Here is an 11038-nt window from a genome sequence, read left to right on the forward strand (position 1 = left end):
CTTAGAGATTGGAAGTTGATGGACCGGGGAGGAGGTAGTTTACAACGCTTTGTGAGAGTATAACCTCGTGTCGTTTTGTAGGAGTGGTGGTGGGTGCGTGTCTTCGAGTGTCCTGCACTCGCTAGACATCTTGTAAATTGTCTTGCTCTCTTCTATAAATTTAAGGCACGCGCTTTGTGTGCTCTCAAAAAAAGAGATGCTCTTATGTATATTTTGGTGTCGTAGATACAAATACAATTTTTCTAAAAATTTGGTTAAAGTTATCAAAAGTTTTTTTTTTTTTGTAAAATCCATATGCACCATGTTCTAAATGCAAGGAGTATAAAAGATCATTCCAAACGGATAAAATCATTTCCGAACTAGTAGTACTACTACGTAGTAAGTTATCCCACTGTCAGTCAAACGCGAGGTCGCTTCTTCCAGCTGCAAACCAAGCTTGTTGACGCCCGTGTCAGAATTCCCATCCCCCCATGGCGCTCCTGTCCCTCCTCTCCCACTCCAGAACACGCTCCTCCGTCCTCCGGGAACCTCTCCGGCAGGGGGGCCTGCGCGCCCTGCTCGCCCCGTGGGCTCCCCCGCCCGTGCATCCGCACGACCGCGCCGCCGGACACGCCTGCACGCCCCCTTCCACCGAGACCTCCCCTCCTGGTCACCACCGCCCTCCTCCTCTCGACCGGACCCGCCTCGGGAGCCGGACGATCTCCTATGGCGTTGGTAAGGAGCTCTATCTTGCCTGGATTTGGATCGATTGTTCTGTGAGTTCAGTTGTGTGGGATCTTTCTTTGCTGCAAGTGATCTTCAGTTTTGTGAAAGTTTGTTGCCGGATGCCCTACTAATCTAATCAATCTGTTATCCATTCCCATCCCAGCACGAGTAGAATTACTGATACATGAATTCGGCACATATAGTGTTTAGTATTTAATTTGATTGCTATTACACCCTGCACCCCCTGCTCTTAGAGTTTCAGTTGTCAGACGGTTATTTATTGTTATAGAACCAAGATTGATATGGCTCCGCCGATTTCTACGGATCTACAGAATACACCCACTCAGTGGCGAAATGCAGGGGACATTTTTATAGTTACAATCACAATCACAGTAAATTAGTTTGAACACAAACCCAATGGTATCAAGTTTGTATGGCGTAACCCATGTGTAATTGGTTACGTATTGAGCAAAGCATAAATTTGAACAACCAAAATACTCCTGCATTTTGCAACAGAGGGAGTAGTTTTTACTGGAATGAGTAAAATCTTATGATACATGATGATACCCAGGATCGACAAACCATACCCTGGCTTCTCATAGAAGATCCTACTGGACCCTGTGTCCACAACATCCCTCTCGTGGGCCTCCAGCTGGGATAGCAACAAAAGAAGCACAGCATAGTGTGAATGATCCGTTTGAAGTTCAACGGCGTACTTTTGGTTCTGCGGCAGAACCCATCCAGAGGAATCCCGACTTTTCATCTGATGACGTTTCTTACTTCAAGAGCATATTGGGTGACACTGGAGTCGTTCAAGATAAAGACAGGGTGGCTGTTGCAAATGTGGATTGGATGGGTAAATACAAGGGTGCAAGTCAGCTACTGCTTTTACCAAAAAGTACTAATGAGGTATGTCTGTCAGCTAGTCAAGCGGAATTTTAATTTAACACCAAGTAGTTCGAATTCCATTTTGTGACAATTGCATTAGCAATTAGTACAGAAGTGGCAGCAATCATTTTAATTGTTTTAGCCTGATTTGTAGTGGTTGCATGGTGACCTTTCTGTAATATTTCTAATGACCCTAATGCCCCTTAAATTTTCGCAGTTTAGATGTCAACTAAGGTGCGATTATGTTTGTTTGGTTGCAGAATAAAGTTTGTAAAGTTGTAGCTTACGATTTATGTTTTTGGCTTATCACATGGTCCATCACACAATTGCATCTAGGCTATCAGGCTATTCCAGTTACCAAGCATGTACTTTTTGATGTATTCTTACATGAAGTAACTAGTAATCGTACAAATTGTTCAGAAAGTTGTTAGCATCATATGCATTGGATGTTTCATGAAAGCCGTATTTAGTAGCAATAGAAAATCAGCTTCGGCAGAATGTAGCGCTTCATAAGCAAAACACTGTAGCCTCTGGATACATAACAAACAAAATAGCATACATCACTCTAGTGACCTATGCTAATAAATATTTTCTGAACAACAATGCATTTGCATGGAATGCTAATAATACCTCATGCAGCAAACTAGGAGTACAATTTAGGACTACATTTCTATTTTCATATTGCTCGGTTATATCTAGTTTTCTACCATTCCTGATCCGACTCAACAAAAAATTAATGTGAAATTTTGTTATTCAACCGTTCTGTTTTCCAGGTTTCTAAGGTCCTTGCTTACTGCAACTCGAGACGATTGGCGGTAGTTCCTCAGGGTGGAAATACAGGCCTCGTTGGTGGCAGTGTTCCAGTTCATGATGAGGTACTTATGAAGTTCCTGTTAATGATAATATCGGTTATATCTTTATTTTCCTACCACAAAACATTTCTTTATTTCTGAACTTAGTATCAGTGGTAGAGTACTTTAGATAAATATCCTTCTTGGTATTCTCTACTTCCTTTCTGTTGCTGCATGCCTGAATTGCAGGGTATACTTCACCAGAATGAACTACTCCATCCGTCCCAAAATAACTGTCGTGGCTTTAGTTTAAATTTGGGACGGAGGGAGTATTTATCTAGATTGATCAATCAGATTGATTAGAAAATCATGGGAAAGATTACGATGTCGTTGATGGGTGCTTCGAGTTTCCATATTCATGTTTAGCATTATCACTACAGTTTTGCTGTAGTTCACTGTACTTGTTCAAATACTTGTTGATGTGACATTTTTTTGTGCTCATCTGTTTTAGATTTCCATGTTTTTAATGTATACTGCTTCTGAGATTTCCATGTTACTGCTTTCCTTACATTCAGGCCCGAGATCACAAGGTTTACTCCCTTTGTCTGCAGGTGATTGTCAACCTTGGTGGTATGGACAAAATAATCTCGTTTGACAATGTGGGTACAGTCTCTTTGTTTGGATTTGATGTCGTGAATTCTATTATCTATCCTTTCTTCAAGCATAAGTTGTCTATATCCATAGTTCATGATTTTTTTTTGTATAATTTCATGAAAGAGCTGTCTGCTATCAGGTAAATGGTATTCTTACTTGTGAAGCTGGTTGTGTGTTGGAGAACTTAAGTACCTTTGTGGAAAATGAAGGGTAAAGTCGTCTTCAGTCCCTCTTATGATTCTGTTCTCATTCGTGGTGCATACGTCTTGCATTGCATGCGTTTGATTCATAAATAATATGTTTTCTTTTGAGTTGTCGGGTTACCATTGACCCATAAATATTCATTAGTTCGTTGCTCATGTAATATCCTTTTTTTACGGGATTCCTACTTATATAATCACCCATGGATACAATGTGTGCCAGTACAGCGATCGCTCATATAATCTTGTCATCACAGTTTACTTTTTTATACGATCAATATGTGCCTGTTATTTTGAATAGAAAAATACCTAAGTTTATATGTATTCTTTATATTCAGGTTTATTATGCCTCTTGACTTAGGGGCAAAAGGTAGTTGCCAAATAGGCGGGAACATTTCAACTAATGCTGGCGGCTTACGTTTCATTCGCTACGGTTCAATTCATGGAAATGTACTTGGTAAGTACAAGTAAAACCTTATATTTATTATGTGCACAAATCAGCTATTTCTGAAGTCTCATGTTCTATATATTGTTTACCTGAACGAAGAAAGGGCTTATGTGGAATACAGTATTTGTTTTGTTAAGTTTCTCTTGAAAGGAGCAGGAGTATGTTTGCTGTTTGAGTAATTCTGTTGCAATATAAGTTGCTGAAATTACGATGCTCTATGAAGATAATCTTCTAGAAACTTTCAACTCCATGCAATGTTTAGGCCTGGAAATAGCTGTATGATTTCTTAAAAGTACAAAGATGGTTAGCTCTTCTGTATTTTATTTTCTTCTTATTCAGGTCTTGAAGTTGTCCTAGCCAATGGAACTGTTCTTGACATGCTTACTACTTTAAGGAAAGACAACACTGGATACGATCTGAAGCACTTATTTGTTGGTGAGTATCGAATACAAACTATTTCCCTTCTTTCTGAGCATGTTCATTAAATATGACTTATATAGCAAGCCGTTAGTAAACACATGATTGATGGTTCAGGAAGTGAAGGCTCACTAGGAATAGTCACTAAAGTGTCAATACTTACACCTGCAAAGCTACCTTCAACTAATGTTGCATTTCTTTCCTGCAACGACTACATGAGCTGCCAGGTCTCCTGCAAACACTCATTTTGTATATCTAGGCAGTGTTAGCCCTTGTTATCAAATGTACAGTATGATCTTTACTATAGTGATTACTGCTTTTCATGTTCCCAGAAATTGCTACTGGCAGCTAGGAGGAGCTTGGGTGAGATTCTTTCTGCATTTGAGTTTATGGATCGTCAGTGTATTGATCTGGTACTTACTTAAGCAAACTTTCAAAGAAAATTGCACTTCATAGAGAAGAAACTGCATGCATGTACTTTCTTGAACAGTAGGATGTGTTGAAATTTTTGTTATGTACTCCCTCTGTCCCATAAGATAAGATCGTTTTGCAAGCTGTTTTAGCTTGCAAAACAATCTTATATTATGGGACGGAGGGAGTACTTAGCAAAATAAAACAAAATATTGTTTTGAATGCGTTGTACATGAAGAAATGTTCCTTGTTATCTTGCCTGATTCCACATTTAATTTGGTAGCTTGTTGGTTTTGAAGGCTATGACGCATTTGGAAGGAGTTCATAATCCTTTACCTGTCTCGCCATACAAATTTTATGTTCTAATTGAGACCACAGGAAGTGATGAATCATATGACAAGTAAGTTTTTGTAGCATAACCACAGTCTTCAAGCATTAAAAACACACAAGCTATGCGGATGATCAATTTGTTCAAACTCTTAATTGATAACCACTTTGTGAAGGTGAAATCCTGCTTGGCTTGCATTTATTTTATCTTGGGTTTATTGTGATGAAAATTGTCAAATTACATATGCTGTCTACCTGTCTTATGTTGCTTTTCTATTGTAGAGCAAAACTTGAAGCTTTTTTATTGAGTTCAATGGAAGATGGCCTTGTAGCTGATGGAGTTATAGCACAGGATATTAGCCAAGCATCTAATTTTTGGAGAATCCGCGAGGTTCTCACATACATGAATCTTTAGATTTTGCCAGTGACTAACATCGGTAGCCTTTAAGTTGGTAACGATCGACACTCATCACACGACTAAGTGCTCTATTGAAGCAACACAAGGTTGTGGAGGAGCCACTTCAACTTATAGCTAGAACACTTAAGAAAACATTACTTAAGATTCAACATTCTACTCATGGCTAGAAGACTCTAGAAAACAGTAGCTAAGGTTAAGAAGACAAAATAAATACTCCCTCCGTCCCAAAATTCTTGTCTTAGATTTATCTAGATACGGCTGTATCTAACACTAAAATGTGAATAGATGCATCTGTATGTAAACAAATCTAAGACAAGAATTTTGGGACGGAGGGAGTACTAGACTGCAGTAGTATCTAGAAGTAGTCAAACAGATTTTTGACTTCTGCTTCTTTTTCCTTTTACTTGTCTCTATTGTTCCTCATCATCTATGTTGCTGTTTAATAATACAAGTTATCAATGTGTAAGCTGATATTTGATGGTTAACGCCGAGTCTCCAATATAAACTAAAATGATAACCTATGAAGTGCTCGAATAATATCTTGGTATGTTAAGTTTGGCCTATTGAACTATTTGGTTTCAAACCTTTGGAAGTGAAATTTCAAGTATGAAACACCAAACCAAATAAAGTCAACCGCCTTTACCCATTGACATAGTTTGTGGCAAAAAAATCAATTAAATGATTATGTGTTGTGGTTGCAGGGTATATCAGAAGCATCTGTAAAAGTTGGTGCAGTCTACAAGTATGACTTGTCCATACCTGTAGAGAAACTATATGATATTGTTGAAGAAATGCGCAGCCGTGTTGGTAAATTTTCAATTTTGAGCCATCAGTAATCTAATCTATGAGTTGTTAACATAGTTCCTTGCTTTCCTAGGTGATACGGCAGAGGTATTGGGTTATGGTCACCTTGGTGACGGGAATCTCCATCTAAACATCTTATCAAGCAAGTACAGTGACAATGTATGTCTGATCTGACATGGAAATAGATCATTTACTTAGGTTTGGCTTCAGTTTCTCAAGATAGGTATGTGGCTACTTGCTTATTTTGTCACCTTCAATGAAAATTTCAGATTCTGGCACAAATTGAACCATTTGTCTATGAGTGGACTGCTGGCCACAGAGGAAGCATTAGTGCGGAGCACGGGCTGGGGCTAATGAAAGCTGAGAAGATTCACTACAGCAAGTCACCAGAAGCAGTAAGTATTTAAATACCATCTTACCACCGCTTGTGTTCGCGCACAAATTGTTACTTCAGTGCCATATAGAATGTTCAGAGTTAAATCATTATCTCCATTTGTGAATAAGGCCTTCTGTTTAATTTCCTTTAGACTGGCGCACTTTAATGTTTGGTGTGCCAAGTCCTATTCTTGACTGTTTGTGCATGACATATATGTATGTGCTATGCCACATTTTCATGAGAGAAATTTGGTTTAGCCTTTTATGGTCTGGAAACATTCTCTTGTTAGACTTTCAGTTATGCTCACTTCCCTACAACCCTGGAGGAGGAGCGCTTGCTTTTTGTGCAATGTTGGCAATATTATGTTTCAGTGGAGCTCTGCCTTATTCTTCTTAAAGAACAACACTTTATTTGTTTCTTCATTAAAAGAAAAACCTGCAGTTGTGTTCCAACTTTTCTACTAGTTGGCTGGTAATTTACGCTTGACAGAAAATGTTGTATTGTGATCACTTCAGGTGCAGCTAATGGCTTCCATCAAGAAGTTAATGGACCCTAACTCAATTCTAAACCCATACAAGGTTCTACCTCAGTCTGCATTGTCACTGGAGCAGGTAGGCTTCTTTTATTTACCCTTGAGTATGGAACTGAATTACATTTTCCCAATGTTTTCACCTGATTCATACAACGGTTTCTACACCAACAGGGTAGCTGATTGAGCTTGTTGCTTACGCAAATCAACTTCAGAGAACAGAAGCTGTTAACTTGGATAGAAGAGATCTGTCTGTACCCAATAAAAGTATATAATCAATAAAATTCCTGTTGTTGTCAGCGTCTGGAGTATTATAAACAATTATTCAGATGGACATCAAACTAGGAAAAACATCAAATAAGCCCCTGTACAACTCAGGTGCTTGCACATGCACCTCAGAGAAAAAGAAACTTTTTTTGGTGAGATCAATTTACGCAGGTGCTTTGAAACTTTGCACGGGAAAGACATATCTGATTCTCTAACAAAAACATGATTGAAAAAGAAAACACAAGAGTATCAGAAGAATGGTACTCCGTTTTTCACATTCATAGTGATCTTATGTAGGACTCGTCGCAAAAAAAGAGAGTAGTGCAGGACCCTTGTTATTCAGGGAATGAGTTGCACTTGTCTTCAACAATCACTCTTGGCACCCATGATCTGGATAGATAGCAGCAAGTAAGCAAATACTTAGATTGCCGACGTCACCAAAACATTCTGCATATTACCTGAATATAAATAAATCTCAAGTACTCTTGGGACCAAATGAGAAGCGCCACCATCCATTAACAAAAATCTCAAGCTCCCTCCAGTAAACAAAATATATGTAATCCCTATCATCTTGGCGCTGAAAAATTCCAGAATGTGCTAGATCTAAATCTACTGCATATAGCATTCACTGTTAGATGACTGAATCTTTACCAGACGTCATATAAAGTAAGTGTTGACTGTTCCCTGAGCACGGTTTTTCTAAGGCTGAGCTACACGGTGTTTTTTTCTTTCTGACTGTGCAGGCTTCTGTTACAGGGATATGAGCACATTTTTGCAAAGATGGAGCAGGATCCGAGCTGGCTTTAGATCTGCAAGTCTTGAAGCTGGAGCCGGAGCTGCGGCTGGCGCCCATGTACCAGGAGCTTGGCACGGAGATAGCAGGGACCTCCAGGGACATGATTGACTTTCCCCCCTGAATTTCATGTCTCGCTCAATTTCACATATTTTCGAGGCGGCAATATCTACCTCATTCTATAGCTTGATGACAAGCAAAGTGCGCGTCGTATTCGTGGCTTGAACCATGGCGATGGCAGCTTCGAGTTTGAGCTCGCTGCGAACACCGACGGAATGCTGCTTTATTGGGGGCACTTTTGCTTTCCCCAATGGTGGGCATGTTTGGGTTTCCTTTTTTCATCTCTAAAGGTAAGGATATTTTGTAGCCTTTGAGAACCCGAAAAAGAAATGTTTTTAAAACAAACATTACTGAAAAAACTCTCAAAATAAATAACTCTATATAATATGGATATTTGATAGCATATACATAGGTTCAAAATCCGGACTGGACAAAACTATACTCCAATATATATATATGGCGCTAGACGATTTAGCAAAATCTAACATAACTTAAAACTAGGACAGAACTTAAAACTCCATTATATATGACGGTAGATGGTTGCTTCAGCATCATTTCCAATGTTCAAGAATCGCTCCCAAACTTGGACATAAACCTCTTCTTTTCCCTTATCTGAAAGAGAAGGGTAAGAATTATTAGAACAAAAATAATCAATTAATCAAAATAATTATGTTAGTTATCATCTGCATGTAATTATTTTGCACGACAACTTCATACAATAGTTGACAAGATATAGCAACCAAGAACAACTCTAAGCATACAGTGGGACATATTGCTCAATAGAAGGCAAAAATCAAGATATATAGTGATATGATAACCAAGAACGTGGACAACTGATACTTGATAGCCTCTGTGTAAAGGGGTAAAGCACTTCAATAACACGGGGAAATAAGGTTCTCTCACCTGATTGTTATGTCCACACTTCTTCTTGCGGCAGTTGGTGGCCCTGAGGGGTAGGCGTGCATAGCACCTACAACGCAATGATGAAAAACTTAGACATGTCACACAAATTACGATTACGAAAAAAACATAGTATATACAATCCTGACTAGAGTGCTAGATTGGCAAAAAAAAAATTCTTTCGAAAAGAGTACTAGATACATAAATATATCAAGATCATAAAGCAACCATGCACATGTCAATTAATGTGGGAGTGCAAAATCTTAGTCCACTAAAATTATTTAATGAGTTTTAATCACTATATTGAGATCTTACATGTAGATCCGTGTAGATTTTTTTAATTTTTTATTTCTTTTATATGTTTTACATCTAGTTAATTCCGTTGTTCCTAGAAATCAGCAATAAACTCAGCCAAACCAAAACCACTGCTGAGTTCGAATTAATTACAATCTAAATTGAAGGTGAGAGGTGCCTCGATCAACCGGCTAGCTTTTCAAATTCTACACCTTAAACAACAAGGACACATTTATCACACATGCATGCGTATCTCCATGCAGACCAAAAAAAAGAAGAAGCAAAAGGTCAATCCATGAGGTGCATACCTGCGGCAGACTAGTTTGTTCTCATTGTACTTTTGAGCAAGGATGCGGAGGTTGGGCTCGAGGTTCTTGGGGTATTGACCTCTGCTGCCGCCGCGGAGGCGCAGCACCAGGTGAAGCGTCGACTCCTTTTGGATGTTGTAGTCGGCCAGAGTGCGGCCATCCTCCAGCTGCTTCCCCGCGAAGATGAGGCGCTGCTGGTCCGGCGGGATACCTACAACAAAACAGAAACTTCCACAATTAGTTCATCCCTGATTAACTCGTCTATGTACAACAAGGTCGATTTCCTATCGATTTGTCAAATGAGAAGCTCATCCTACGGCAGGTTCGACAAGCCGATCCAAAGCTATCTAGTATAAGCAAAACAGTTTTTATCTAGCTCAAAGAGACAACATGGAGGATGCTAGCTCTGAGCTAAATTCGACAAGCTTACCAAAACCATGTTAGTAGTGAGGTGCGCATGGTAAAATCAAACAAAAGAGACAATATGTGGGCTTTGCAAGATCCGATGCAACGCTGCTGAAAACTTGCGATCAGCCGTCGGCTAGAGGGAAGAGGTGGGCGTAGTGACTCGTTCACATATATACCTTCCTTGTCATGGATCTTGGCCTTGACGTTGTCGATGGTGTCCGAGGACTCCACCTCCAGCGTGATGGTCTTCCCGGTCAGCGTCTTCACGAAGATCTGCATCTTGCCGTCTCGTCGATGGCTCTCGCTCTCCTCTCGCCGGGTTGTGCTTGGTGTTGGTGTCGACCGCTGCGTGATGGACGTTCTTATATAGGAATAGGCAGGAGGTGACGGGGCCGCTACGACAAGCCCCAGAACCCTAGCAAGGGAGGCGTGGCCGCCAAGAAGCTCGCGACCCGGTGGGGGCAGCGGTTCTGGGCTTTCGGTCAGTCGCATGCTGTCCATTAACTTTTTTTTAGGTGAACGTTGTCCATTGCCTCAAAAAAAAGGTGAACGCTGTCCATATATAATTTTTTTTTGAGAAACGTTGTCCATATATAACTAAACCTTGCACGCTTAATGGCCCAGAGGGCCATATAGTGATTTTGGTCTTGCAGTTGATTTTGTTTTGTTGCTTTTGCCATTCTTCAAGGTTGTTCGGCTTGATTAATCCATGCGAGTATGTGCAGAGCACTACGTAGAATGGCAGGGATGATGCGGCCGTCTGCAGTAGTACCGATAGCGGTGAGGCGGGTGTTAATGGGTCTGGGTATGATGCGGTTCCAAAGAGGGGTTGCAGTGGCGGATCTAGGAATTTAACATCAGGTGTTTAAAAAAAAGATTTGCACCTTAATGAAGAAGCCAATTGGTTAACGGCAACATACAAACACAAAATATGAATTTCACAATAGCAACAATATCTCAAAGATAAGGAAATTACAAAATAGAGAAAAAAAACTACAACACGACTATACACTCTGTCATAGCTTGAGAGTGAGATATGA

General features: G+C 39.9%; 2 protein-coding genes across 5 annotated transcripts; one reads left to right on the top strand and one right to left on the bottom strand.

The window, feature by feature from the left end:
- Window positions 1-408: 408 nt before the first annotated feature.
- Window positions 409-8369, top strand: LOC119365648 (probable D-2-hydroxyglutarate dehydrogenase, mitochondrial). Of its 4 annotated transcripts, none has more exons than XM_037631301.1 (16): window positions 410-714; window positions 1277-1614; window positions 2367-2468; window positions 2996-3043; window positions 3178-3248; window positions 3577-3695; window positions 4026-4121; window positions 4221-4330; window positions 4436-4516; window positions 4814-4914; window positions 5124-5232; window positions 5961-6066; window positions 6137-6222; window positions 6333-6458; window positions 6955-7050; window positions 7979-8369. In XM_037631301.1, the coding sequence occupies exons 1-16, from the start codon at window positions 471-473 to the stop codon at window positions 7997-7999; spliced, it is 1854 nt and encodes a 617-aa protein (XP_037487198.1). In that variant the 5' UTR covers window positions 410-470; the 3' UTR covers window positions 8000-8369. The 4 variants fall into 4 exon arrangements, 3 of the variants coding, with proteins under 3 accessions (XP_037487198.1, XP_037487197.1, XP_037487199.1); XM_037631300.1 differs by having other exon boundaries at window positions 7992-8369; XM_037631302.1 differs by lacking the exon at window positions 7979-8369 and adding an exon at window positions 7143-7391 and having other exon boundaries at window positions 411-714.
- Window positions 8370-8450: 81 nt separating this feature from the next.
- Window positions 8451-10326, bottom strand: LOC119365650 (ubiquitin-like). The gene is made up of 4 exons (XM_037631305.1): window positions 10175-10326; window positions 9591-9801; window positions 8992-9058; window positions 8451-8700 (listed from the first exon to the last, which is right to left on the bottom strand). The coding sequence occupies exons 1-4, from the start codon at window positions 10275-10277 to the stop codon at window positions 8653-8655; spliced, it is 429 nt and encodes a 142-aa protein (XP_037487202.1). The 5' UTR covers window positions 10278-10326; the 3' UTR covers window positions 8451-8652.
- Window positions 10327-11038: the final 712 nt, after the last annotated feature.

This window comes from Triticum dicoccoides, chromosome 2B, assembly GCF_002162155.2.
Source record: "Triticum dicoccoides isolate Atlit2015 ecotype Zavitan chromosome 2B, WEW_v2.0, whole genome shotgun sequence".
NCBI classification, from domain to species: Eukaryota; Viridiplantae; Streptophyta; class Magnoliopsida; order Poales; family Poaceae; genus Triticum; species Triticum dicoccoides.

Bases quoted from the DNA above. Each gene is read 5' to 3' on its own strand.
- LOC119365648 (XM_037631300.1), top strand. From the start codon at position 471: ATGGCGCTCCTGTCCCTCCTCTCCCACTCCAGAACACGCTCCTCCGTC. The intron at 5,233-5,960 runs GTTCTCACATAC...TTGTGGTTGCAG, and splicing joins ATTTTTGGAGAATCCGCGAG to GGTATATCAGAAGCATCTGT. The intron at 6,223-6,332 runs GTATGTCTGATC...TGAAAATTTCAG, and splicing joins CAAGCAAGTACAGTGACAAT to ATTCTGGCACAAATTGAACC.
- LOC119365650 (XM_037631305.1), bottom strand. From the start codon at position 10,277: ATGCAGATCTTCGTGAAGACGCTGACCGGGAAGACCATCACGCTGGAG. The intron at 9,802-10,174 runs GTATATATGTGA...GTTTTGTTGTAG, and splicing joins CAAGATCCATGACAAGGAAG to GTATCCCGCCGGACCAGCAG. The intron at 9,059-9,590 runs GTATGCACCTCA...ATTGCGTTGTAG, and splicing joins AACAAACTAGTCTGCCGCAG to GTGCTATGCACGCCTACCCC.